At 36.4% G+C, this 27,103-nt stretch overlaps 2 protein-coding genes across 2 annotated transcripts in view; both read left to right on the top strand.

Moving 5' to 3' along the window:
• Positions 1–2,184: 2,184 nt before the first annotated feature.
• Positions 2,185–7,497, top strand: cd2 (CD2 molecule). Its single transcript, XM_084403033.1, has 5 exons — positions 2,185–2,457; positions 3,846–4,142; positions 4,252–4,494; positions 5,636–5,788; positions 6,698–7,497. Exons 1-5 carry the CDS (start codon positions 2,400–2,402, stop codon positions 6,991–6,993), a joined length of 1,047 nt encoding a protein of 348 aa, XP_084259159.1. The 5' UTR covers positions 2,185–2,399; the 3' UTR covers positions 6,994–7,497.
• A 5,993-nt stretch (positions 7,498–13,490) lies between these two features.
• Positions 13,491–27,103, top strand: part of ptgfrnb (prostaglandin F2 receptor inhibitor b) — a 47,527-nt gene continuing 33,914 nt past the window's right edge. Inside the window, exons 1-4 of the mRNA XM_084392803.1 lie at positions 13,491–13,704; positions 18,038–18,403; positions 21,894–22,301; positions 26,160–26,525. Of these exons, the coding sequence (XP_084248929.1) occupies positions 13,662–13,704; positions 18,038–18,403; positions 21,894–22,301; positions 26,160–26,525 (1,183 nt within the window). The 5' untranslated portion in view covers positions 13,491–13,661. The remainder of the gene's footprint in view (positions 13,705–18,037; positions 18,404–21,893; positions 22,302–26,159; positions 26,526–27,103) is intronic.

Raw genomic sequence — 27,103 nt, forward strand, 5'->3', positions numbered from 1 at the left:
CATGTTTATACCCTTTCTCTAAGGTAAAAGAAGCGTCTTTCAAAATAATCAATTGATTTTACCCTGACAAATATTTCATGACTAAATAGGCTAAAGCTAATATAAATAATGCTCATTTTGCCAAGTACACACATGTTGCTGTTTGATCATGAAAAGCTCTGCAAAGTCCCTCCAGCAGGGGGTATTCTCTATATCAATAGGCGTGTTTCTGGGCGTTTCTCACTCATTTCTGCTTCGAGGTCTTGATTGTGGCATTTCTTTGAGGTTTAGAATCCAGTATTCCTGTAATTCTTTTGTCTTTTATGAATTTAATAAAGAACTCTGTCTCGTCTTGTCCAAACACACCGCGTCATCTACGTCTGGTGACCTGTAAATGTGCAAAAACTGTTTCCATTGCAGTTTTGCGAAATATTTCTTTTTCAAATTGCCTGAAAACCCACCTCATGCGAGCGTAAAACTTTTTTGCGATAAATGGGAGTTTTTGCGAAATTGACGTGTTTCCATTGGGCGTATTTTCAATTCGCAATTTCAATGTGCGCAATTTGAAGAGTAATGGAAACGCGGCTAGTGTCAGTGTTTCTGAACTCCTTGAAATGCCTCCATTGTAGTCTTGAGTTTTCTTCCGGGAACAAACGCATCACAATATTCCTCATTTGAATAATTAATATGCAGAATAAAGGGGCGGGGCCTGGTTGAGTTAGTTAGTAGGCCGTTTCTCAATGTGCATTCTTGTGTTCCTGTGAAACGTCATCAGTCGCTGCCCAAGTACTGCTTTCAATTCAAAGTTCACATCTAGCCAAGTACAGTTCAAATCCCCGGATGTGTTCTTGATCCGCCTCTTTTATCGAGGATGCATCGAGAGGTCTTGAGAGACAGCCAGGTATCCCAGAATGCATCTCACACTAACCAGAAAGCGTCGATGGCAGAGGAGAAAACCAGCGAAATCTTTAAAAATAAATCTGTTGTTGTGTCACGAGTTGTAGTTTTAAGAGTTTTCAGGCGAGAATGTAATTGTTTAAAGCTCAAATCTATGGTTTATTGATAAAGATAGCGCCTATATGGAAATTTGATCTTTACCTTTGTAGCTGCCTACTACTAGAGCGCTGGCTTTGTACATTTGACTGAATTGTTTGCTTCATTTTAATTGTATAGCTTCTTATCCCTTTCACTTTAAATTAAACCTCACATTAAAACTGACATTTAACAAAAAGAGACAGGGTTGTGTTTTATGTCATATTTCATTTTATTTCAGTGAAGATAATCAGAGCACTGTAAAAAAAAAATTACATCCCCAAGTCAAAAATTTCAAGTGACCGATAACATCTAAATTTTTCAATTAGTCTGACTTATTATTTCTCATTGAGCCAATGTTAACAGACTATTGCAACAAGAATTTCACTTGGGCCAACTGAAAAATGTAGATGTTATTGGTCACTTGAAATTTTTGATTTGGGAGGGTTAGACATTTTTTACAGTGAGTACATATGCACATATTGCCTGAACCACACATTAATATGTTTATTATTTTTTAAATGTAAACGAAAAGAGTTATGGTAAGGGTCGGGACATTTCACAAACACGATCCGAAGCGCTTGACCAATCACAACACACTGCTCCAGCCGACCAATCAGAGCACAGTGTGCTTTTCAGAAGGAGGGGCTTCATAGAGACAGTAAACAGGGCGTTACTGACAGACTGGGAAGAGAGGAGCTGCAACAATGGAGAATATGAGGAAAATAATCAACATTCAAGCAGGAAAACCTGTTCTAGTAGAGGCAAAAAAACAACATCAAGACTTTGTAAAAGGGCATAACAGGTCCTCTTTAATGCACATGTATCAATTTTAAGGCATTTCAAAAGAAAAGTTTCTCACAAGATGGCAGCATTGTATGACATTTATATTGTCACGTAATTATGTATTGAAGCCACCAGGTCACTGCTACAGACATGCAAACCATTTTTGGGTCGTGATCCACCAGTTGAGAACCACTGTCCTAGATCCAGTATGAGAAAATATGAAAAACATCTACAACAAACCTTTCCATCAGCCTTTCTATTTTTAAATCATATAGAATATTTTATTTTTATTCATAAATCAGTGCTTGCCAGCTTTCTAGTCCGCAAGACCAAAGATAAAAATAGCTGGCCAACATCTCAAAACATCATATCTATTCTATATCTGTTAGACAGAAGCACCTGGTTCATAATGCAGCACATTAGATGACATCCTTCCACACCTGTGAAGCACCGTCTCAATTTCTGCGCAACTGACATCTTTACTTCATGATTCTGTCTGCACATAACCGCCAACTCTCTGATCGCAAAACAGGAAATTCTTTCTGTTTCCTCCAGTTGATTGTGAAAAAGGTTCTGGAACATTTGCTGTGTTCAGAAGAGCAATGAGCTGCCAATACAATCTCTTGTTTCTATTCCTCTGTGGCTTCGCTGCACTCTCTGGTAGGTTCTGAATTCATTTTGTATAGATATGTTAATAGACTGAAGTGGAGAAACAGTTTTTCTTATATATTTTGTAAATTGATATTTTGTAGTTGAGATCACATGTTACGATGCGATTAAAAGATATCAAGAATAGTAATCCATATTAACATTTGATCTCATGCACACTGCGTTATTTTATATCAACTCAATTTTATCAAGTCACTGTAACATCTAAATTCGCTTTTGTCAGAGACACTAGTGAAGGCCATTTTTAAGTGTTAGATCAGGTAAAATATGCCCTTAAAGCAACAAATGGGATATTATAGTGGCCACTTGAACAAATGAACTTCTACTGTAATTTTTGGACACTTTTAAAATGCAAATCTAGTGAAGTTTACATGCAAACTGCTGTTTGTTCGTGTCAGTCTTTCATAGAAGACACTCACAGAAAGTCGGATATTTAGATATGTTGTCAAATTATAGTGTTACACTCTTAAAAATAAAGGTTCTTTATTGGACTTTATGTTTCTGTGAAGAACATTTAAACATCGAAGGAGTTTTTCCATTCCACAAAAAGTTCTTTGAAGTGAAATAAAGGTTCTTTAGATTATTTAAATGTTCTTCAAAATAAGAAAGACATTTTTCTTTTTTAAGAGCTTTTGATTGAAAAGTTCTTTGGGAACCCAAAATGTTTTTTGTTTTTTTCTATCGCTTTCTATTATATAGCAGAAAGTCTGTATTTCAGAAACTATAAGGTTTTGAGTCATTTTAAACAAATGCTTATTTAATCAAGCAATGATTTGTTGGTTTCAAACATCTGGTTCAAAATGGTCTTAATTAATAATTATATATATATATTTTTTTTTTTTTTGTGAAATTCCAGTATCATATTATTTTTGCTAACTATCTGTAGGATAAACAGAGGAACACAAGAGAAACACACTCACAAGTCATTATATAATGAAGGCAGATTTGAACTCGAAACATTTCTTGCATATGTGTTGTCATTTTACACAACTTTAAGTTCTGTTGGCCATAACAATGGTTTGGTATTTAAATGACCTTTTACATATCTTCTGTTTTTATAATAGCTTTATAGTTTAAATTCTGATTTAATAGGCACTTACGCAAATCCTCCTTTGTGACAACTTACCCCGTACAGTGTGACGACAGATCCTGTTGCTGTTAGGAGTCAGTGTGTGTTAAATGAACAGGGTAATTTTTAATGGTGGGATTGAACTGTGTTGTCTAAAGTTAGTGTCTGAACCGAAATTTATTTTTAAAAAGAAACCCACCCTGAGAATTATTCATTCTGTTTTTATGCTTTTTCCTCATAGTGAACCAAACATGAGCAGTTGAACCCTGTTGAGTTTTATTAAATACTAATATGATTTTATTTATTATAGTCTCAACAGAGACATGTGGAAAAGATCTACTTGAGGGAAAGTCCTGCATCATTAAGCTGACAACAAAAAACAATGAGAAACCTTCTGAGATTAGATGGGTCCATGACACACGCGGCATCATTCTTCGCAGGAAAGATGGGATTATAAAAAAAATATCTGAAGGTGTATCTATGGAAGAAGATGGATCATTGAGATTTTTAAATGTTAGTCTGAAGGACACGGGCAAATATACATTCAACACATTTACTGCTGATGGTAAAGAGCTTGGTAGAGGAGAAGTGGAAATTAAAGTATATGGTAAGATGACAAATATTTCTACCCTTCCAACACAATAATAATAACAAAATCAGACTGTATATTTCTATAGTAGTTACAATAGGAAATAACCAGCATGTTTCTGTTACAGAAAAGGCCCCTAAACCTACTGTGAAGATCAGATGCACAAAAGATGGGAATGCGACTCTCACCTGTGATATCGGAAAAAGAGAAGATCTGACTCTATCCTGGTATAAAGAAGACAAAATGATCCAGAACGAAAAAAAACCTCATGTGTTCTTGTTATCTACTCAAGTACAGGAGAATAAACCGTACTCATGCGAGGCACGCAATCCTGTCAGCAACAACAAAAGTGAGAGTGTTACAGTATCATGTAAGTATTTCTTATTTCACATGCTTTTTATTCTTAGTTAAATGGTTAAAAATGCTCTTGTGTTGTCTGTAAGGAAACATCTAAATCTAGACCTTAAACAGACCTGAACTTAAACATTGATGTAAAGCATTAAGAAGTGCAGCTCTGGCACTTTTCACGATTTCACTTTAGTCTCATGAAGTATATGAACTGGTTTTTGGGCCGTTTCCTGTTTTCGCTGCTGACGTACAATCATGAATCTATGACAGTAAAATAACCGTATGTTTCACATTGACTCTGCAAAATGGTGTTAAACTGTGAACTTACTGAAGATAAGCCAAAAGTTTGGACACACTTATTCACTATTACAAAATGTTTGAAATTAGCTATCACAACTTAAAATGTATCATTAGAATAACTTCTCTGGATTTTAACTTCAGCTGAGATTACTCAAATATCCAAGTTGTCACATAATACAGTTTCACATTTCAATCTGAATATAACTTAACATGTTAAAGCAGCACAAACACTTACTTTTTAAAATTAAATGACAATTAATTTGTTAATTAACAAAGTCATCAAAACTATTAAATGACTCGAGTCTGGGAATTATGTGATGACCAAAAAAAAATAAGATAAGATAAGATAAATAGAAGAAAATGTTTCCCTTATGTTGATGTCAAATGTTGTGTTCATTCAAACTCAATGGTATTTGAATTTGCCAACATGCTTGACATTCCCAAGGAACAAGACTATATAAAGTGAGAGAAAATACAACCCAACTACATTAAAAATGTATTGGGTCGTACTGTAGATTCCAGCCTTTTAAAGATTATTGAAGGAGGAACATGCATGCTGCACACTTGATGATGCTTTTACTTCACTGTCCAATCCAAATCATAGACATTACAATGAAATCAATACATGTACACATATTAGCCTTCAAAATAATGCTAAGCATTTAAGTTGTCAGATCAAGTTGTTTTTAACAGTTAATGAAGAATAAAGTGTGTCCAAAACATTTGACTCTCTCATGAAATAACGTTGGATCGTACAGCATTACATAGATGCAGTTTGATTTTAAGCAGCTTAAAATAGATGTTTTATAATGACAATCTTGTCTGTTTATTGATTTCATGTGGTCCATGTCTTACATGTCCAGGTTCAGGTTCAGGTTTTGGTAAACTCCTTGGCTTTGATTTCTGGGTCATGGTGGGCATCCTAGCCGGCGGAGGAGCCCTTCTGCTTCTGCTGATCTGTGTTCTCATCATCTGTGCGTGTCGAAGCTGTCGGCAAAGTACGAAGCGCCAACAAGGTCAGCAACGTCTTCTTCACCTCTAAAATATATCAATGAGCAATTGTGTTTTCAACAAAAGATCAAACTGAAGCTGTAGTTGTCCTTGTTGAGCTTGAAATGTTCAGAATCCTCAGCGTATATTTAAATGCCAACTCTTAAATACAGGCATTTAAATAAAATTATCAATCTTTCCTATCAATGCATCTGCTCAAAAACTGGTTGTTATAATTAACAAGTTTAAAACTGTAAAGCGAAGTTGTTTACCACAGTTTCCTGTTTCTCATATGGATTAGATTCAATGTTAACTCTGACTCTTAAAAAAAAAAAAAAATGTTTAATGCTTAATATTTGTACATTTTGAATATGTTAGGCCTCTGTTACGTAATGCATTTGCCAGATCTATTTGTTTAGGCGGCACCAGACAGATCTAGAAAACAGATATAACCGAGCTCCGCATAATATCCTGTATACAAACGTCTTTATGTGGTTTTTCTGTGGCATTTTACAGAACAATCGGCACTAAAAACAGGTTTTTCTAAGAATCCACACTTTAAAAAATTTAGCACAATAGCTGATCGACAAATATATCATATTCACTGTCTACTGTATGTAGAATTAGCGTTACTTGGTGTTAATTTGAGAAAATATGATTCCCAGTGCATGCACACTTACCAGATTACTAAGCACGGTTACTTGGATTCACGTTTTTATCAATTTCTTTATTTCTAAAGAGATACTACATCTGGATTACTCAAATCAAGAACTTGCTACAGGTATATTACTAGCTGCTATATAATAATATGTAAATAAATATTGGTCATCCTGCTCTCTGAAAAATCCATATCAGTCCACCACTTCACATTACAGATAACTTTACAGTTTAGAAAAATGCAAGTTTATGAACATCTTGTCTTTGATATCTTCCAGATGAGGAAGAGTTGAGGCTGGCAGAACTTACCCCAGGTCATAATGGTACAAGCAGATCCAAACAGACCGCCAGAGGGCAACCGGCGCCACCCGTCCCGCAAGAAGACTCAATGCCCTGCAGCCCAACTCCAGAAACCCCTCCTCGAGGCCAGACTCAACCCAAAGCCCAGATCCGTGCTCGACCCCCACCACCGCCTCAGGACGAGGACGAGGAATACCCGCCTCCATTACCTCAGCCGAGGACCAAACAGCACCGAAACAAGAGGAATCCAGAGCCGTACCGACCAATGGAATGAGACTGAACCATAGTATATGAGACTTTCCTAGAATGGTTTTCAAAAGCCATATATTGATTGTAAGAGTGTCATAAAAAAAATAACTAAAAAAAAAACACTCTTACATTTTAGAAACAGTTAGAGTTTAGAAACTCGGTCATATACTCAACCTCACAACTATTAGCTATTATTGCTAAACTTTTTCTTTTTTTTTTTCTTCTTCGTCATAGGCAGAATGTAGCTGTTATTGTCCAGACAAGGAAAGTAGATGTTGATTTACAAGCTTACCATAAAAATAGTCTTAACAACATGTGCGCTATATACGCCAAGCCTTTAGAAAATCCAATCTTCTTTCGGCCTATAACAATTACTTATACTAATGTGTAATTTATACAAATTATTAAACTGCATGCTTTCATTATTCCGTGCGTGTTTACGTCATATCAGTAAATAAAGGAAAGAATGTTTATTATTATACTAACTATAAGAAAAATAAAAGTGTGCAAGCAAAAATGGAAAGCGTCAGTAACCGTAATAAACACGAATCAACATAGTTTGCATATAGCATCGCACTTACTAGGTTCACAAAACAATGTTTTGGTTGGTAACTGTAATACATTACAGAAACAATGCCAATCTCTCGCCATGCCAAAGTTATAGTTTCCACTGTTATCTGATATTAATACTATTATGTTGGCAAGCGTTTGCAACTCAAAAACAATTGTTTTCAATAGGTCCAACCAACAACAGGATATAAGATACTTATCTGCCCATATGACACATTTTGGGGGAATTTCCTTCTGTCTTTCATTTCTGGGAGAGTTTTGATGTCGTTAGTGACATTCGCACTGATAAAGCGATCATTGTAAACAAACCGGCCACAGCGCGCACCTCAAGCCATCAGATTCATCCGCGCAGCGGAGCCGAAGCACGACTAACATAATGACCAAAACAATGTTCCTCCGCGAGTTTATGCTTCAACCGCGAGAGCCCCAAAAGTAACATAGTGTAGCTTTAAAATAACAGATTATCACTTGTCTACGAATATAAAAATTTTTGAGAGTTTATAGGGGCCGAGAAATATATAGCATAAATGAAAAACAACCTCAAATTTTAGTTTGTTTGTAAGGTGAGCGTGAGTGACCGATGACAGAATTTTAATTCTTAGGTGAATTATTCCTATCAAGGTTCCTTATTAGTCTCTTTAAAAAAAGCAACAGAGCTCTTGAACATTATTCTTACATCTGTTGCTGTGGATGTATATTTTTAATTTATTATCTATTCTAGACAGTTGGTTGTGTTATCTTAAAGGAACACGCCGACTTTTTGGGACTTTAGCTTATTCACCGTATCCCCCAGAGTTAGATAAGTCCAAACATACCCTTTTCATCTCTGTGCGTGCCGTAACTCTGTCTGACGCACCCACCGCTAGCCTAGCTTAGCACAAACACTGGAGGTAAACGGCTCCAGCTAGCATACTGCTCCCAATAAGTCCAACTGCTACTCCGCCCAAGTAGCAGTGCTTCGCCTTCTGAGAATATAGTCCCCAGTATGTATAGGGTTAGAAGATGGCTGTGTTTAATGTGACCTTGTTATTTGTACACGCTGTGACTATACAAATCACAACATGTAAATAGGAAAATGTTGGCGTTATTTTGTCACTTATTGGGATTAGTATGCTAGCTGGAGCCGTTTACCTCCAGTCTTTGTGCTAAGCTAGGCTAGCGGTGGGTGCGTCAGACAGAGTTACGGCATGATAAAGGTATGTATGGACTTATCTAACTCTGGGGGGAATCATCCTTATGTACATACAACTAACCCGATTTTTTCCGTTATCGTCATGTTTATCATTCTTTAGGGGTAAAACTTGCAAAAGTGTATAGTTGGTCTATGAGCTGGTCCGTGCATTTATTACATTAAATAAAGGCATTTATATAGGCTATTTGAGTTTTTGCAAAGCAATTCTTGTGGTTTTAAATAGTTTAATTAAATTATTGAAAAGTTTTCAGTTCCGTCTTTTGCATTATTTCTCCTTTAAGGTCTTCTGAAACCGAAATTGGTTTTGACAATGCTATGAAAATTGCACCGAATCATGGTGCAAATGCAAAGTAGGCTATGCTTTTGTATGCAAAACTCATTTCGGTTCTTGTGCACTGTGGTGACGTTTTCACACTTAAAATCTACACATCTACCAGCACTGAAGGCCTCAGGGATGTGGTTAACTGCATCTCATTTCACCCACAGCCATGTCAGCTTTTCTGCTATTGTTTGCTGTTTTCCTGTGCGGGGGAGATGATGGCCTCTGAAGATGAAGACTGCACTTAAGAGTCAAAACATCAGCTTGTTTCCCTACATGAGATTATTAATCCCAGACACACAGTGAATATTGCTCCATAGCTTGTTCTAAAATGGTACAAATAAATAATGCATGAGAAAAAGTTTATTCTTGTGAGCCAGTCATGTGGTAAACTGAGATTTTTTTTGTTCTTTTTGAGCTTAATAAAAATACATTATGGGACATGCATAAATATTCCATACACAATTAGAACAATTGCTTGCAAACGACAGCATCCTTTTGTATTGTGACAAATTTGGCCTGTAAGATTCAAATGTAAGTAAACTGTCAGTCTGAGTGAAAATGTCAGGTAAATATTAGAATTTTCTATATTAATTAGAAAATGAATAAATATTAGAAAATATTGATACAAGTTTTATGATAAAATTAATAAAAGTTATTAATAAATATATTAAGCTAAAAGTAATAATGAAATTTGAGGTTAATCAGTGATGCGTTTACACGATGAAGAAAGAAGAAAAGTTTTGAATATTGTCTACGTAAAAATGTCTGAAAGGACCGAATGCATTAAAATCGAAGGGATGATAAATTAATTAATTAATTAATTAATTAATAAAACATACTTATAGACTAGTGAAGCCAGAAAGTTTATTGATGCACATCGTGACAATTTTTCCAATTAATCATCACCATCATGAGATCTTTTTTCCACGGCTATTATAAATGGAGAAGTGCATGCTAATCTTGGTGTTGGTCAGAAATGTGTCATCATGGAAATAAGAAACGCTTTAATCTCATCTGCGTGACATTTGAACGCCTCAAAGGAAGTCACAAAACACATTATGTGTGACCAGTTTTTTTTTTTCAGGAGAATATGTGAAACTGACGTCAAAAAAATAAAAAGCAAACACTTTTCTATATGTAGGTGTTTCCTGTTTTAGGTTGTCCACACAGGAAGTGGCTATAATAAGTTTAGATACACCAGAAACACAAATACGAAACTGCTGGGGACAGTTATTGAAGGATGATGTATGCGTCAAGGTTAAGTTGTGCATATGGGCTGCATGCTTCACTGTGTGCATGCAACTAAACGTTATTAAAGAGGAAAACTGCATGTCCCCCTGTAGTGAAAATCCAGCTTTTAATGTTGTTTATACACGTCTATGTGATGTTTTTAATATGCGTTAAGACAAACCATGTGTAAATTCATAAGTCGACACCATTGCTGAGTATTTTCTCCTTAAAACTGCAGTGAACCAAAGACAGTCTCAAAAACAAGGTTTGCAATCGCTGGTGTTTCTGACGTCACAAACTACCTTGGAACCAATCAGGAGTGCGTTTCTCGTACAACGACGTAACTCGCTCCTTCACTACCATAGTACGCCCGTCTGGGTCGGTCCAAAGGCGGCATCCGATAGAACGGGTGAAGGTCTTTCCGCGCGGCAGGAAAAACGTATAACGACCCCGAATTTAGGATAGATTGTCAATTGGTTATTGGTAAATCATATAATATTTTAGCAGCACATTTGATTATTCTTTTCAACTCTTTACTTATATTTTACCCGATCATATTAGGAGTCGCTCAGAGGTCCTCACGCTTAAAACGGGTCTCACGTTCACAAGCTCATCAGTTTTGGTCACCGAACTATATACCTGAGATTGGTCGCATTCACGCTTACACAATCAAAGATACTTTAGTAGAGCCCCCATGGAATTGCATACACTTGAATTTAACCTAGCGATTACTTCAGTAGAGGTATGGCCACTACTACAGTTAAGTCAACCAACTTTACTTCTCTTATAAAAGCTTTGGATTGGCCATGCCGTGTTTCCCACGTACACTTATCTAAAGTAACATTAAATGAAAACAGAGGTAAGACACACCCAGATTTAGGTTGGTCAAGGAGCATGTTTGCTGCCCTAAACGGAAATTCACTTCTTGTCAGAGCAAACCACGTACACTTGAATTAGTGCCAAATATTAGTCATCACTAATCTGACGCAAAACTTGCGGTAACATACGAATCCGTTTAATCTACTCGGGAAAACAATTTCAAAATCAGTCGGAATAAATCAAATGTAACAATTTATTATGTCAGGTAAATGTCTCATGCCAATTTCATAATCAGTTCAAAGATAATAAATACAAAACATCAAATGCTCCGGAATAAAGGGAGAAGATGCGAACCTGACATTATAAAATACATGATGCTGTGTGTTTTGCATACACTCTACATCACGGGCTAATTTGAGCTAAAAATCGCCCTGAGCCTCTTGTTGCATGTATAGATAGAAACTTCTTTCACTTCTTTCAAACATCTGCTAACAATGGGAGTTTGCATTCAGAGTTTACAGCTTTTGGGAGCAGAATACCATTTGCCTGGAAGACACACCCTCCTCTGTGTGTGAGTTATCTCTAAACTCTTTAAAACTTTATTACCTTTTGGTTTACTTCTGTGGGAATGAGACCTTTGTACCAGTCGCACTGAGACATTTCAAATTACACCAAACATGTATAATTACTTATTGCACACATTTAACATTGCATAGGTTTTAAGTGAGTTTTAGGTGAGAAGGAGAGATGGTGAGATTGTAGAAGTGAGGTGTGAGTTTCACTATGTGCCGCGTCTCGGATGTTGTTCTTACATATGCAAGAGAGAGTTCTCAGGAGAGCCTTTTGCTTTCTCACGGGGTAGCCCAGACTTACTGGCACCCGCCTTACTATAGTATGGTGCATCGTTGAAGAAATCAACAAGCTAGTCACGACTGTTTCCCGGAACCGTAGTGTTGCAAAGTGGTTGTTCAACCACGTTGGTTAATGATGTCATGCAGGTGGTGGAGTAATAACTTCTTTTAATGAATCTCTTTGAGATCAAATTAATGCTAGATGTTTTGCTATAAATTTACGGACATGGACTATTTCTCATTTTTGCTTTATTTCCAGATTCAATCATAGGCCCGTTCTTACCTAGTAGAGCACGTTTGCACACGCGCACTCTTCAAAAATGGTGCTTTAAATCTCTTGACAAACTAAAAGATGTAAATGACATTTGTATATATTCTAAATAAAAGGGCGTGGATCCCTGAGCTGGTGTGAGTGAGTGGAGTGGAGTGGGCTCATTTGCATAATCATAGAACCGCGTATACTAAATGAGGCAAGGGTGTAGTAGAGTTACGTTCAAGATATTTTAAGGCATGAAGAAATTTATTTTCAAGGAAAAAAAGTTTAAATATGATATTTTGGTGATCAAAGATGAGTTTTAAGGGATGCAATTATTGACTCCAGGGGGACTTTAAACACTTTTTTGGAGAAATGCTAAGAGACAATGTGTATAAAGGGCTTTAAACCTTTAAAGATTGTCTCTTGCCTTACAATCAGGATGTTATGCCTCATTCTTGACCATAATGCAGCAGTCTCCATCTGATTTTAGAAGCAGAAGGAAATCTACAGAATCGATTAACATTTTATTCTCAGTTCTCTCTTTTTTTCTCCGAACTGAAACCGCTAACCTGTACCCTGATTGCGGCACATTAACTCACTCTTGCTAATAAAGATGCACCACAAACTCAAGATTGCAGTGTAATAATCAATGCTCATATAAACACTGAATGAGCCGGTATATATGGGTTTGGGTTAGGGTTAGGGTTAGGGTATAGGCTCAATGGCTCAGAGCCGAAGGCCAGAATGCTGCTGGTTTGAGTCCAACAAGAAGTGAACCGTAAACATGAAGTGAGTCGGTGTACTCCAGGTTATTAAGGTTGTTCCTCAAGGGTACTGAAAGTCACATATAGGAAGTGTCTACTATAAGGTTTCTCAACACTAGATGGCATAGTAGGCTCATACGCCTCTAATTTGCTGTGCTGAGAGAATGATAACTCAATTTAAAAGTCATTTTTCTACTAAACAGATTACAGTTGTGATTGCAGAATGGAACTGAAACTTATATAATACAAAATTGCAATAATACTGAATAATCTATCTATCTATCTATCTATCTATCTATCTATCTATCTATCTATCTATCTATCTATCTATCTATCTATCTATCTATCTATCTATCTATCTATCTATCCTAGAGAGAGAGAGAGAGAGAGAGAGAGAGAGAGAGAGAGAGAGAGAGAGAGAGAGAGAGAGAGACGTAGGGAATCCCGCTTCACTTCCGTCATTCGGTCGTTAAACCTCCACGAGCGTGAATCAATCACGGGCGCGCACGCGCGCGTCAGTCATCTCACGTTCGCTCTCAAACTGCGATCCTGACGTCATCCCAGCGAGGGTCTCTCTCTTTCTCTCTCTCTCTCTCCGGATCACAGGTGTATGTGTGTGTGTGAACCTGTGTGTGTGTCTGTCTGTCCTTCAGTCCGTCTTCAGCTCATATCGGGAGTAAGCGGTGGACATGGGAAACACGCGCGCGCTGATCCTGCTGTTCGCCGCTGTCGGTGAGTTTCCTTCGGGAACAGAAGACAAACCCTCAGCCTGTCTTATTAACACGAGTAACAGCGTTCCTGTCAAGGCAAATAGTCAGAAACAGTCAAAGTGTTTTCTCTAAAGGTGACTAAAATATGCTTCTCGTGGCGACGTGTGAATTAGCTATGATTTAATATGAACCTGATTACAGCTTAGTGATTTAAAGGGTCAAATTGGGTAGATTTCACTTTTTACAGCTGTAAAAATTGCTGCTTGGCACAGAATGAGATCTAGTTCAACATCTATCAATCATTATACAATTTTTTTTTTTTTGCCTTGATTTCTTAGGCTACTGTTATTAGATTTACATGCTTAAAATGTATAGTACTTTCAATGGAAATATAGCATATAGGCACATTTATATGTTTGCATATTAAATGAGATCTAATTAAATCTGCCAAATATTATAGCCTTGATTTCTTAGTATTATTAGATTTACATGGTCAAATTTCATAGTAAACACCTCAAAAGAAGTAGTCACCTATAACATATAACCTATGCATATTGATAGTATAGATTTTCATATTGAATGAGCATCATTATTGAACTGTTCTGCCTTGATTTTTTACTTTTGTTTTATTTGCATGGTCACAATTTACAGTATACCTCAAAATGTTTTTCATATTCAAGTATAGATTTGCATATAAAATGAGATTTATCTCTGAATCATTATAGAACTGTTCTGCCTTGATTTTGTTTTGTTTGGTCAAAAATTCAAAGTTTATAGTATCTTACTTAATACAAAGTGTAGCATTTGCATATAAAATAACTAATGCTCGTATTGTCATTATTATACAATTTTATCGATTTATTATATATTTTTTTAACATGGTCAAAAATAGTAGTCTATAAAAATTAAAGACTTGCAAAATATTAAATAATTAACATTTATAATTAACATGCCATGCCATGTGATGACAAAATGAAAGTTTGAAACTGAGTTTTATGTGACATAAATGGCATGTAACCTGATACTTTAAGGTTTCGAAAAGGTTTCATGTAATAGATAAAATCATTGTAAGTTCCGCAAATTACTGTTTATTCTCTAATTCTGTAGAAAACCTTCAATATACAGGGGTTTAAAGAAGCCAGAATCCAAAACACTGATCTGAAGAACCTGTCACGAAACACCAAAAATGTTTTAATCTTCAAAGAGCATATAGCAAATCATGAACGCTGCGCAGCCAAAACTGGCTGTTTATGAAAACAGATTCTTTGTTACTGCAAGGAACCCTTGAAGGACAGTTAATTCTTTACTCAGATCGAGCCAAAGAGAAAAGAAGGGCGAAACTGTCTACTTCTGTTGCGTTGTATGTAACATGAGACCTAAATAAACCTCTTATTATAGAAATGTATGTCTGGATTTCTGACCAGTTTTAGATTTACATGGTCAACATGTAGTGACTAAATTGCATTTATTTGCATATGCACATATTCTCATGCATGTAAACAAACATCAAACGTTTTTTACTTCATGTAGGCTATATATATATATATATATATCACCTCTATTTTCTTGCTGTTCTGTATTCATTTATAATATAGAGCGGTCTCTTAAAGAGTTGCTCTATCGACTTCAAAGCTGAACATTAAGAATTTGTTATTTCCCCATGCTGACAGAAATCCCAATGGACTTTTAATACGCACAAAAGAAAATGAATGAGTATATGGTGAAAATAACAAGGTTTTGCAAGCACATTTCTCCTGTGCCTTCCCGAGTTTTGAAGTTGCCCAGAAGGTTCCTTCAGCATGTCAGCCTGTGTTTTCAGGAGCTTTCCTGTAAGAAAGGAATATTTTAGGATAGTCTTTTTTTCGTTTGGTGTCATTTGCAAGTCTAGTGGGGTGAGAGAGACAGAGTTATCATTAGCATAGCGATTCATTTGCATTTGGGGTCTTTTATGAAAGTGCCATCATGTGCTTTGAAGATAATCCTCATAATCCCATTGTAAAGTGCCATATGCCAAACTATTGTATGCTTATGAAACTCAGAAATCAGGTTATCAGATTAGCAAATTAGTGATGCTTCCTCAGTTACACGTGCACTGAAAAAAATGGTATCCTATAAAGGATAACATCTAAATTAACAGTTTTTTTATTCAAGTCAAACATATTTTTTAATATCACCTAAATCGCCTAAATTTATTAATTTATACCAAAAAAAGTTGTATGGGTTAAAACACGTAAAAATAGCTCTTTAATCTATCTATCTGTCTGTTCGTATGTCTATCTGTCTGTCTGTCCATCCATCCATCCATCCATCCATCCATCCATCCATCCATCCGTCTATCTATCTGTCTATCTAGCCAACTGTCTTTCCATCCATCCATCCATCCATCCATCCATCCATCCATCCATCCATCCATCCGTCTATCTATCTGTCTATCTAGCCAACTGTCTTTCCATCCATCCATCCATCCATCCATCCATCCATCTATCTATCTGTCTATCTAGCCAGCTGTCTTTCCATCCATCCATCCATCCAATCCATCCGTCTATCTATCTGTCTATCTAGCCAACTGTCTTTCCATCCATCCATCCATCCATCTATCTGTCTATCTAGCCAACTGTCTTTCCATCCATCCATCACCCATCCATCCATCCATCCATCCATCCATCCATCCATCCATCCATCCATCCATCTATCTGTCTATCTAGCCAACTGTCTTTCCATCCATCCATCACCCATCCATCCATCCATCCATCCATCCATCCATCCATCCATCCATCCATCCATCCATCCGTCTATCTATCTGTCTATCTAGCCAACTGTCTTTCCATCCATCCATCCATCCGTCTATCTATCTGTCTATCTAGCCAACTGTCTTTCCATCCATCCATCCATCCGTCCGTCTATCTATCTGTCTATCTAGCCAACTGTCTTTCCATCCATCCATCCATCCATCCATCCATCCATCCATCCGTCTATCTGTCTATCTAGCCAACTGTCTTTCCATCCATCCATCCATCCATCCATCCATCCATCCATCCATCCATCCGTCTATCTATCTGTCTATCTAGCCAACTGTCTTTCCATCCATCCATCCATCCATCCATCTGTCTATCTAGCCAACTGTCTTTCCATCCATCCATCACCCATCCATCCATCCATCCATCCGTCTATCTATCTGTCTATCTAGCCAACTGTCTTTCCATCCATCGATCCATCGATCGATCGATCCATCCATCCATCCATCCATCCATCCATCCATCCATCCATCCATCCATCCATCCATCCATCCATCCATCCATCCATCCATCCATCCATCCATCCATCCATCCATCCATCCATCTATCTGTCTATCTAGCCAACTGTCTTTCCAGCCATCCATCACCCATCCATCCATCCATCCGTCTATCTATCTGTCTATCTAGCCAACTGTCTTTCCATCCATCCATCCATCCATCCATCCATCCATCCATCCATCCATCTAGCCAACTGTCTTTCCATCCATCCATCCATCCATCCATCCATCCATCCATCCATCCCACCTTGGGTTAACTCTTTCTTTAAGACTTAATTATGTTCATTTGCGTTTCTCCAAAAGTTTAGAATAATTTGGATTTTTTAAAATGTTTTTAAAAGATGTATCTTGTGCTCACAAAGGCTGCATTTATTTATTAATGTGAAAACATTAATATTGTGAAATATTACTTCAAAATATCTCAAGATTTTATGCTGATCTGCTAAAAGCCTGTCTAAATCAAGTAGTTTATGCAAGTCAAAAATATCGCTAAATCACCTAAATCCATTCAATTTACCAACAAAACACGTTTTTATGGGTTCAATCATGTAGAAATAGCTCTTTTAGTAAACAATTGCAGGTTACCATTTTACGGTGTGGATAAAATCACAATAAATCACAATAAAGGATTTGATTCTTACTGTAAGACTCACTTATGTTCTCCGGTCAAAAGTTTTGATGAATTAGGTTTTTTTGAAAGAAGCTTATTTGATCAAAAATACAGTAAATACAGTATTATTACAAAATATTACAAGATTTATATTCTGATCTGCTAAAAGCCTTTCTGAATGAACTGGCTTTATTCTAGCCAAAATCACCTAAATACATTACTTTATACCAAGTGGAATGGGTTCAGTCAAGGAGAAACGGCTTTTTAAGGAAACAACTACGGGTTAACACTTTTACACTATGGATAAAACAGTAATTAATCACAATAAAAGTCCCTACTGAGGTAATTTCACACATTAAATGCTCTACCAACACCATTTCATATTGACATAATTGAAATTTAATATGATATAAAGAGCAATCAGTAAAGCTCTGTTGTGTTTGTGTTTTAAAGGTTTATGCCACTGCAGGTCGGTGACGGTGTCTAGGGGCCCTTTGCTCCGGGTCGAGGGCCAGCCGTTGTCTATTCGCTGTAATGTTTCGGACTACGAAGGCCCGGATGAGCAGGACTTCGATTGGACGGTAAAGCGAGGGACAGAATCCATCAAAGTGATCTCAACGTTTGACCAAAAATTCTCAGATCGCTCTATTCAGGACCGCATACGGAGCGGCGACATTAGTGTGTCACGACTAGCGGACAACGCAGTGGAACTGAGGATTGAAGAGGCTCGAGTTAGTGACAGCACCACCTACCAGTGCAGTACTCCCAGCACTGACTCCGTTATTAGTGGAAACTATAATGCAGATGTCCAGCTGCAAGGTGAGAATGTATAAAGTCTTTTAAATAAAACTCATCTGGCACCAACATTGCATGCAAATGCATAATGCACGAACAGAAAAGGTTATGCAATGTCATTAATGTCACAAAGTTGTGCAATGCATTAATTGCTAATGGCTTTTGTTTGATGTGTTCAAAACCATTTTTGCAGTGGAAACGTAATTATTTTTGTCTGTGGACTAGCAAGTCGCTCAGAATGCCAACAGCGTTCATTATGCAAAATTCACTGGGTTAATGATATTATCATCCGTCCATTTGTCTGTCCATCCATCCATCCATCGATCGGTTGATTCTTTCTTTAAGACTTAATTATGTTAATTTACATTTCTCTGATCAAAAGTTTAGAATAATTTGGATTTTTTAAAAATGTTTTTAAAAGATTTATCTTGTGCTCACCAAGGCTGCATTTATGTATTACTGTAAAACATTAATATTGTGAAATATTACTTCAAAATATCTCAAGATTTTATGCTGATCTGCTAAAAGCCTGTCTAAATTAAGTAGTTTTATGCAAGTCAATAATATTGTTTAATATCAATATGAAGCAGATGTCCAGCTGATTATTTATATGTTGTTTTAAAGAGTTAAAACTCATCCGACGTAAAACATTGCATACAAATGCATAATGCATGAGCAGAAACGATTTCATACAAAAATAAAGTTTTTTATACAAGCACATTTAAAAGATCATTTAAAAAAAAGAGTTTTGTGCAATGCGTTAATTGCTAACGGCTTTTGTTTGATGTGTTCAAAACCATTTTTGCAGTGGAAACGTAATTATTTTTTATCTGTGGACTAGCAAGTCTCTCTGAATGCCAACAGCGTTCATTATGCAAAATTCACTGGGTTAATGATATTATCATTATCTTTAGTTCATGAGCACTGACTGAACGTCTTGAAAATTAGTGTAATCACAGCAGATTTGCGTAAGAACCCACAGGACATGTAAAACATCTTAATTGTTTCTCCTGACAGCAATGGGATTAAATGCAAATGGAGATTTTTGCTTCCTCTCAGAAAGAGTCCAGTAATCTCAACAGCGTCTCAAACTGGGCTCAGATTGCAATCAAAAGTCAGAGATCGCAATATGAACTCGAACGAACATTAACTCTATTGTATGCTGATCCGCTAAAGGTCTGTCGGTAACACTTTATTTTACAGTGTCCTTGTTACATATGTTACATGTACTTACCATAGTAATAATTATGCATAATTGCATGCAACTAACCCTCAACCAAACCCTAATCCTACCCTAACCCTATAGTAAGTACATGTAGTTGCTTAATATTACTCAGTACTTAAATATATAATTACACTGTAACAATGACATCTTAAAATAAAGTGTAACCGGTCTGTCTAATGATGTTGACTTCATGAAACCACTCCTTGTTACCGCAGTTCTGAGGTCTGTCGGGTTTGTCTTCATGTTTTCTCTCTCAGCGGGAATAGATAAGCAGCGTTCCTGATGAACACTGGGATCACACTAACTTCCCACCGTCAGGTGCTGTGTTCCCTCCTGTCCGCTACACACTCGCTGTAGCAGGTGCAGAGTTCTGGCAGTGGGATCCGCACTGATAAACTCATCGGTTAACTGTTGTTCTGAATGCTGTTGGTTAGCACTGAAAATAATTACGACTCGTCCCTCAGTGTGTAAAGAGGAAAGATCTACAAAAATCATATTAATTACAGTTGACTTTCCAGCCAAGACCAGTACAGCGTCTTAGGCTAGTTACTTATAATCTGCCTATCCATTCATCTGTTCATCTATCCATCTATCTTCCATCTGTCCAACCATCCATCCATTTATCTGTCTATCTGTCTGTCCATTGTCTATCAATCCGTCGGTCCATCCGTCCACCATCCACCAGTCTATCTAGCCATCAGTCCAACTTTCTATCCATCTGTCTGTCCATCCATCCATCCACCCATTCATCCATCCATCTATCCATCATTCATCCCTCCATCTATCTAGCTATCTGTCCAACTTTCTATCCATCCATCCATCCATCTATATATTCATCCATCCACCCATCCACCCATCCACCCATCCACCCATCCATCCATCCATCTATCCATCATTCATCCATCATCTATCTAGCTATCTGTCCAACTTTCTATCCATCCATCCATCCATCCATCCATCCATCCATCCATCTGTCTATCCATCCGTCCATCAGTCATCTGTCTATCTATCCATCTATCTAGCCATCTGTCCAACTTTCTATCCATCCATCCATCCATCCATCCATCATTCATCCATCTATATATTCATCCATCCATCCATCTGTCTATCCATCCGTCCATAATTCATCCATCTATATATCCATCTAGCCATCTGTCCAACTTTCTATCCATCCATCCATCCATCTGTCTATCCATCCGTCCATCATTCATCCGTCTATCTAGCCATCTGTCCAACTTTCTATCCATCCATTCATCCATCTATCCATCCGTCCATCATTCATCCGTCTATCTATCCATCTATCTAGCCATCTGTCCAACTTTCTATCCATCCATCCATCCATCCATCTGTCTATCCATCCGTCCATCATTCATCCGTCTATATATTCATCCATCCATCCATCTGTCTATCCATCCGTCCATAATTCATCCATCTATATATCCATCTATCTAGCCATCTGTCTAACTTTCTATCCATCCATCCATCTGTCTATCCATCCGTCTATCATTCATCCGTCTATCTATCCATCTATCTAGCCATCTGTCCAACTTTCTATCCATCCATCCATATGTTCGTCCTTCCCTCTGTCCGTCTATTTACGCACTTACAATGGAAGAAAATACATACAGTTTTGAAACATGAGAATATACTATGAGACTAGTGGGTTTACTAAACAAGTAAACTAGATTTATAGCCTACAGTCATACAGTAATTACAGATTCCACTTTTTTTTTATCATTTTACATGCTCGTCTCTTCCTTTCTAAGCGGGAGGTTTAGGGCCAACAATTCATATTTAATTGTGATATGGCCAGTAAAGCATTGTGCGGAGAGAGTTAACTTGTTTTCCTGCAGAACCTTTACACATCTGTTTCCACACGATTGGTTAAACTTGTCGATCTGGTTCTGTCACCGGTGATGAATGATGTTCATGTGGTTAGACCTGGCAGACACAAAGTTGGATTTATTGTCAGACTAACATTGTATCTTTTTTGTGTTTTGTTTCATTTATATGTGTGTCTGTATATAAGCTTTGTCCAATGGTTTGATGACGGTGTGCAATGACATTTCCTGCTGTATGATTACTGTAATTCATTGATCGTAAGGAGTGTTAAAACAAACAAAGTGTCGTTCAAACCAGTTATAATTACTGGTTGCATTTGCCTTAGAATTGACCTGCATTGTTTTTGCATTTAAAACTTTAACAGCTTATAATGTTTTGAAACTTTGTTTCATGTCAAATGAAAAAGAGGAAACGCACACTGATGCACCCTTTATCTTTCTATTTCAGTTGTTCCTAACAGTCTTATTGCGGCTCCCGACACCCCAAACCCTGTGGTTCCCGAGGGCGCATCCATTAGACTCCTGTGCAACGTCTCCCGCAGCTTCATCGAAGGAATTTACCTGTCTTTAACCTGGTCGGTCCAGAAGGGCTCGTCTGTACTAGAGGACATGCTGACCTTTGGTCCAGATTTGGGTGTGACGGTTGGCGACGGGTTCACGCGACGCTACACTGATGGCGGGATGCGTCTAGAAATGGGAAACGGGGTCTCGCACAGTCTCGTGCTTTCCGGAGCGATGCCGGAAGATGGAGGGATGTACGTGTGCACAGCCAGACTGTGGACGAGAGAGCAGGGAATCTGGAACAGGATTCAGGAGAAGACGATGGAAATGGGGGAAGTGACTGTCACCCCCACAGGTTAGTTCATTTCTGCAGCAGAAGAGGTGCAACACGATAAAAATAGGCTGGAGCACAACACAGTGAAGCCACAACGCAATGGAATTAATTCAGTTGAAATATTTGTTTTACACATAATTATGTTTATTTACATTTCTCATTTTTTAAGAGAAACATTTGAGACAAAATGCATCTATATTTTTTTATATTTCTTATTTTACTTTTATTTATATACTATTATTGTATTCATTCATATTTTTAATTAGCTTAATTTTTATATTTTCAAACAAAAGGTTTTGTGCTTTTGTCATTTTGATTAATTTTAGTTTTTTAATTATATACATTAAATTATGTATTCAATGAAATGAAATTATAAATGATAAATTCGATTTGTTATTATTTATATTAAATTATACATTACAATAAAGTATAAATTATATTAGTTTTTTTTTTAATTGTGTAAATTGTGCATTCAATGAAATGAAATTATAAATAAAATATGAGTTTCTTAATTATGTTTATTAAAATATGCATTATATTGGAGTATACATTATAATAGTTTTTTTTTTTAATTGTGCATATTAAATTATGCATTACATTAAATTATACATTATATTATTTTTTGTTTGTTAAAATGATATCAGTTAAATTATGCATTCAATTAAATTCAATTATATATTTTTTTAAATGTAAATTAAATTATGCACTAAATCAAATTAAACTATACATTTTATTCGTTTTTTAATTATGCATTAAATTAAATTATGTATGAAATTAAATTATAAATTACATTTAAATTATATAAAAATGATGCATTGTCAAATCTTGAAAAAACAAACGTCTATTCATATTAAATTGTGGTTTGAAGGAAAAGTTAATCTAGAGAAAATTCTGACATGAACATTTGTGAGTGAACTATTCTTTTAATTCTGTTGCATTATTGCTTTATCTTGTTGTGTTTTTGCTTATCAGTTTAGTTGTGTTGTTGTGCCCTCCTGGCAAACTGTTATAGATTCATGATCAAAGATTATGCCATGAAATAATCTGATTTGATATGATAAAAGTACTTATGATGAATCGCTGTTATGTACTTTGCTCAGATGATCTTTAAGTGTGATAAAACTGATAAATAAGTTGCATTTGGAGGGAAAAGAGAAAAGAAAAGAGTTTGGATTATGGTTATTCAGTTCTTCCAACGCCTCTCTTGAGAAGAATAGATGTGCTCTTTTTGTCCAGTTTTATCTTGTTTAATGTCTTCAGACCTTTCTCACAAACCAGGCTGTTTGAATCCTCATTGCCGGTGAAATTCCTGTCTGGTTACCATATATACTGTCAATGTTACTGCAGAGTTTTTAATTAAAATCAGGACGACTCCGGAGACCCATCCAGCAGACGTTACACAAACTCTCAGCGACTTCGTGTTGTTTGAGATTGTTACGGAAAGATGTTAAGAGAACTCAAAGCAGCCTGTGCAATCTAAGCGAGACGTACTGAATATCACATCGTTCCCCAGAGAAATGATTGAGAGTTTGCTTGGAGAAATTAAAGGAATAGTTCCCCCGTTTCCTCACAAAACCCAAATTACTTTCTTTTTTTTTGGTCAAAACTCAAAAGTAGATGTTTTGCAGATTCTTCCTGCTGCTCTTTTTCATATAACAAAAGTATATAGTAGAAACAGCAAAAAGCACCATAAGCGTAGGCCTTAAAAGTGCCATAAAACAAAGGTTTAGCAGCCAGAGCTTACATTTCCGGAAAGTTCGCATTTGCAAGCTGTTTCAGACTCCAGAACGAACTCGGTTTTGGTTGATTTTGGTTGATATGACGTCACACCGGTTCCGGTTTGTAAAGTTTGGGTCTGTTCCTCACATCATACTGTAGGTCTTCTGAAAACTTGAAATAAAGCATATGACTATTAGTGTTATGGGTTTTTTTGTAACTGTTTTCTTTGTATTAAAAAAAAAGTTAAATGTGTGATATTTTAATATTATTTTTACACTATATATATAGTACCAGTCAAAAGTTTGGAAACACTACTATTTTTAATGCTTTTGAAAAGAAGTCTCTTATGCTCATCAAGCCTGCAGTTAAAAAAAAAAAAAAAAAAACAGTAATATTATGAAATATTATTACAATTTAAAATAATGGTTCTCTTTTTAATATACTTTAAAATGTCATTTATTTTTGTGATGCAAAGCTGAATTTTCATCAGCAAGTACTCAAGTCTTTGGTGTCTTATGATCCTTCAGAAATCATTCTAATATGCTGATTTATGATCAATGTTGGAAACAGTTGTGCTGCTTAATATTTTTTTTATAACCTGAGATACTTTTTTCAGGATTATTTGATGAATAAAAAGTTAAAAAGAACTGTATTTATTTAGAATTGAAATCTTTTGTAACAATATACACTACCGTTCAAAAGTTTGGGAACAATAACTATTTTTTTTTTTTAAGAAATAAGTACTTTAATTCAACAAGAATGCGTTAAATTGATAAAAGGTGATGGTAACGATTTATATTGTTAGAAATGTTTTTATTTTGAATAAATGCTGTTTTTATGAATAAATGCTGTTAACGTTTTACTCATCAATGAATCCTGAAAAAAGTATTCCAAAAAAATATATTAAACAGCACAACTGTTTCCATCATTGATAATAACTGAGTATCAAATCATCATATTAGAATGATTTCTGAAGGATCATAAGACACCAAAGACTGGAGTACTTGCTGATGAAAATTCAGCTTTGCATCACAAAAATAAATTACATTTTAAAGTATATTAAAAAAGAGAACCATTATTTTAAATTGTAATAATATTTCATAATATTACTGTTTTTTTTTTTTTTTTTTTTTTTTTTTTTTTTTTAACTGCAGGCTTGATGAGCATAAGAGACTTCTTGCAAAAGCATTAAAAATAGTAGTGTTTCCAAACTTTTGACTGGTACTGTATATATATATATATATATATATATATTTTTTTTTTTTTTTTTTTATGGGTTTAAGTTTTAGTATGTTTATGCGCTTTTCACATATTTAGTAGTTTTTTATTTTAATTTTATTTAGCTTCAATTATTTTTCAGTTTCTTTTTTATATGATTTAAACGTCATTTTATTTCAATTAGTTCCCAAGGCAACATCGTTAAAAACGATTTTTAATAGCTTTAGGTAATAATAAACGGTAACACTTCATTTTAAGGTGACGTAGTTACACATTACTACATGTACGTACTATATAATAAGTGGGTTACACTTTATTTTAAGGTGTCAGTATTACAGTGTAATTATATATTTAAGTACTCAGTAATATTAAGCAACTACATGTACTTACTATAGGGTTAGGGTAGGATTAGGGTTTGGTTGAGGGTTAGTTGCATGTAATTATGCATAATTTACTGTTATTGCTATGGTAAGTACATGTAACATATGTAACAAGGACACTGTGAAATAAAGTGTTACCAAATAAAGTATAACCCAAGAAACATGAGGTTTATGGCTGGTATTTACTGTTATTGCTATAGTAAGTACATGTATTTAATTAATACTTATTTGAGTAAGTACAATAACTACATCACCTTCAAATAAAGTGGGTTACACTTTATTTTAAGGTGTCATTGTTACAGTGTAATTATATACTTAAGTACTGAGTAATATTATTTAACAACATGTACTTACTATAGGGTTAGGGTAGGATTAGGGTTTGGTTGAGGGTTAGTTGCATGTAATCATGCATAATTTACTGTTATTACTATGGTAAGTACATGTAACATGTAACAAGGACACTGTAAAATAAAGTGTTACCATAAAGGGTAACCCCAAAAAATGTTGTATCATTACAATCTGAGTTATTTTTTGTTCCATCTCTTTCTTTTGAAATCCTCAGCGAACTCCCTGACGGTTGTGGTTCAGGACGACTGCACATTATCCACCGGAGAGCCGCTGCTGCTCACCTGTTCGGTCTCTGTGGACACCGAGCTCTCCGTGGGGCTGGAGGTGACGTGGATGTTGAACACCAGTCGTACGCTGGCACACCTGAGCCGGGACGGCCTGAGGAACAACACGTCCGAGCTCGTGGACGTCAGGCGCTTGGGCAAGTGGGATTTCCAGATGAAAGTTCACGGCGTGGAGATGTCTGACGCAGGACTCTACTCCTGTAAAGTGAGCGTGTGGGTTCAGCAAATGAGTGGACGATGGTACAAGGCCGCGGAGAAGATTTCTGACGCCGTACGAGTTCACGTTATCAAGCAAAGTAAGAGAAATCATCACACTGCATCATTTACGACTCTTATGGCCCTATTTTAACGTTCTGAAATGCAAGTATTAAACGCGAAATGCAAGTAACTTTGTGGCCGGATCTCGGAATGTGTTGGTCTGAAGTAGCTTCATTACTCATAGGTGTGGTTTGGGCGTAACGTGAAATAAACCAATCAGAGCGTCATCTCACATTCCCTTTAAGAGCAGGCGCGCTTGTTCCATGGCGGATTCCTATTATAACGGCGGATTTGCCAGACGCACGCCAGGAGCGGTTCACAGCCGAGGAGACCGGCGTTCTCGTCAGGGCCGTAAAACACAGAGAAGTGACATTGGGGATGGAGAAACCCATCCAAATTAGCTTCGGTTAAACAGGTGTATGATAATTTGGGTAAATGTGTAAGCTAGATTTATGCCTATTTTTTCACATCTTCATGGACACCAAATTGATTTCTAGGGCTGTAATCTCCCTGTCGATTAGCCGATTATTTGGTCGATACGTTCTGGCTCGACCAAAATTCTGATTGGTCGATTTTTTTGCCGCGTTCATTTCATTAGTTTTGCCGCGTTCATTTC

Source organism: Rutilus rutilus, assembly GCF_951802725.1.
Source record: "Rutilus rutilus genome assembly, chromosome: 2".
NCBI classification, from domain to species: domain Eukaryota; kingdom Metazoa; phylum Chordata; class Actinopteri; order Cypriniformes; family Leuciscidae; genus Rutilus; species Rutilus rutilus.

Coding starts and splice junctions, on each gene's coding strand:
- cd2 (XM_084403033.1), top strand. CDS start 2,400: ATGAGCTGCCAATACAATCTCTTGTTTCTATTCCTCTGTGGCTTCGCT. Junction 2,458..3,845: donor TGGCTTCGCTGCACTCTCTG/GTAGGTTCTGAA, acceptor TATTTATTATAG/TCTCAACAGAGACATGTGGA. Junction 4,143..4,251: donor AGTGGAAATTAAAGTATATG/GTAAGATGACAA, acceptor TTTCTGTTACAG/AAAAGGCCCCTAAACCTACT.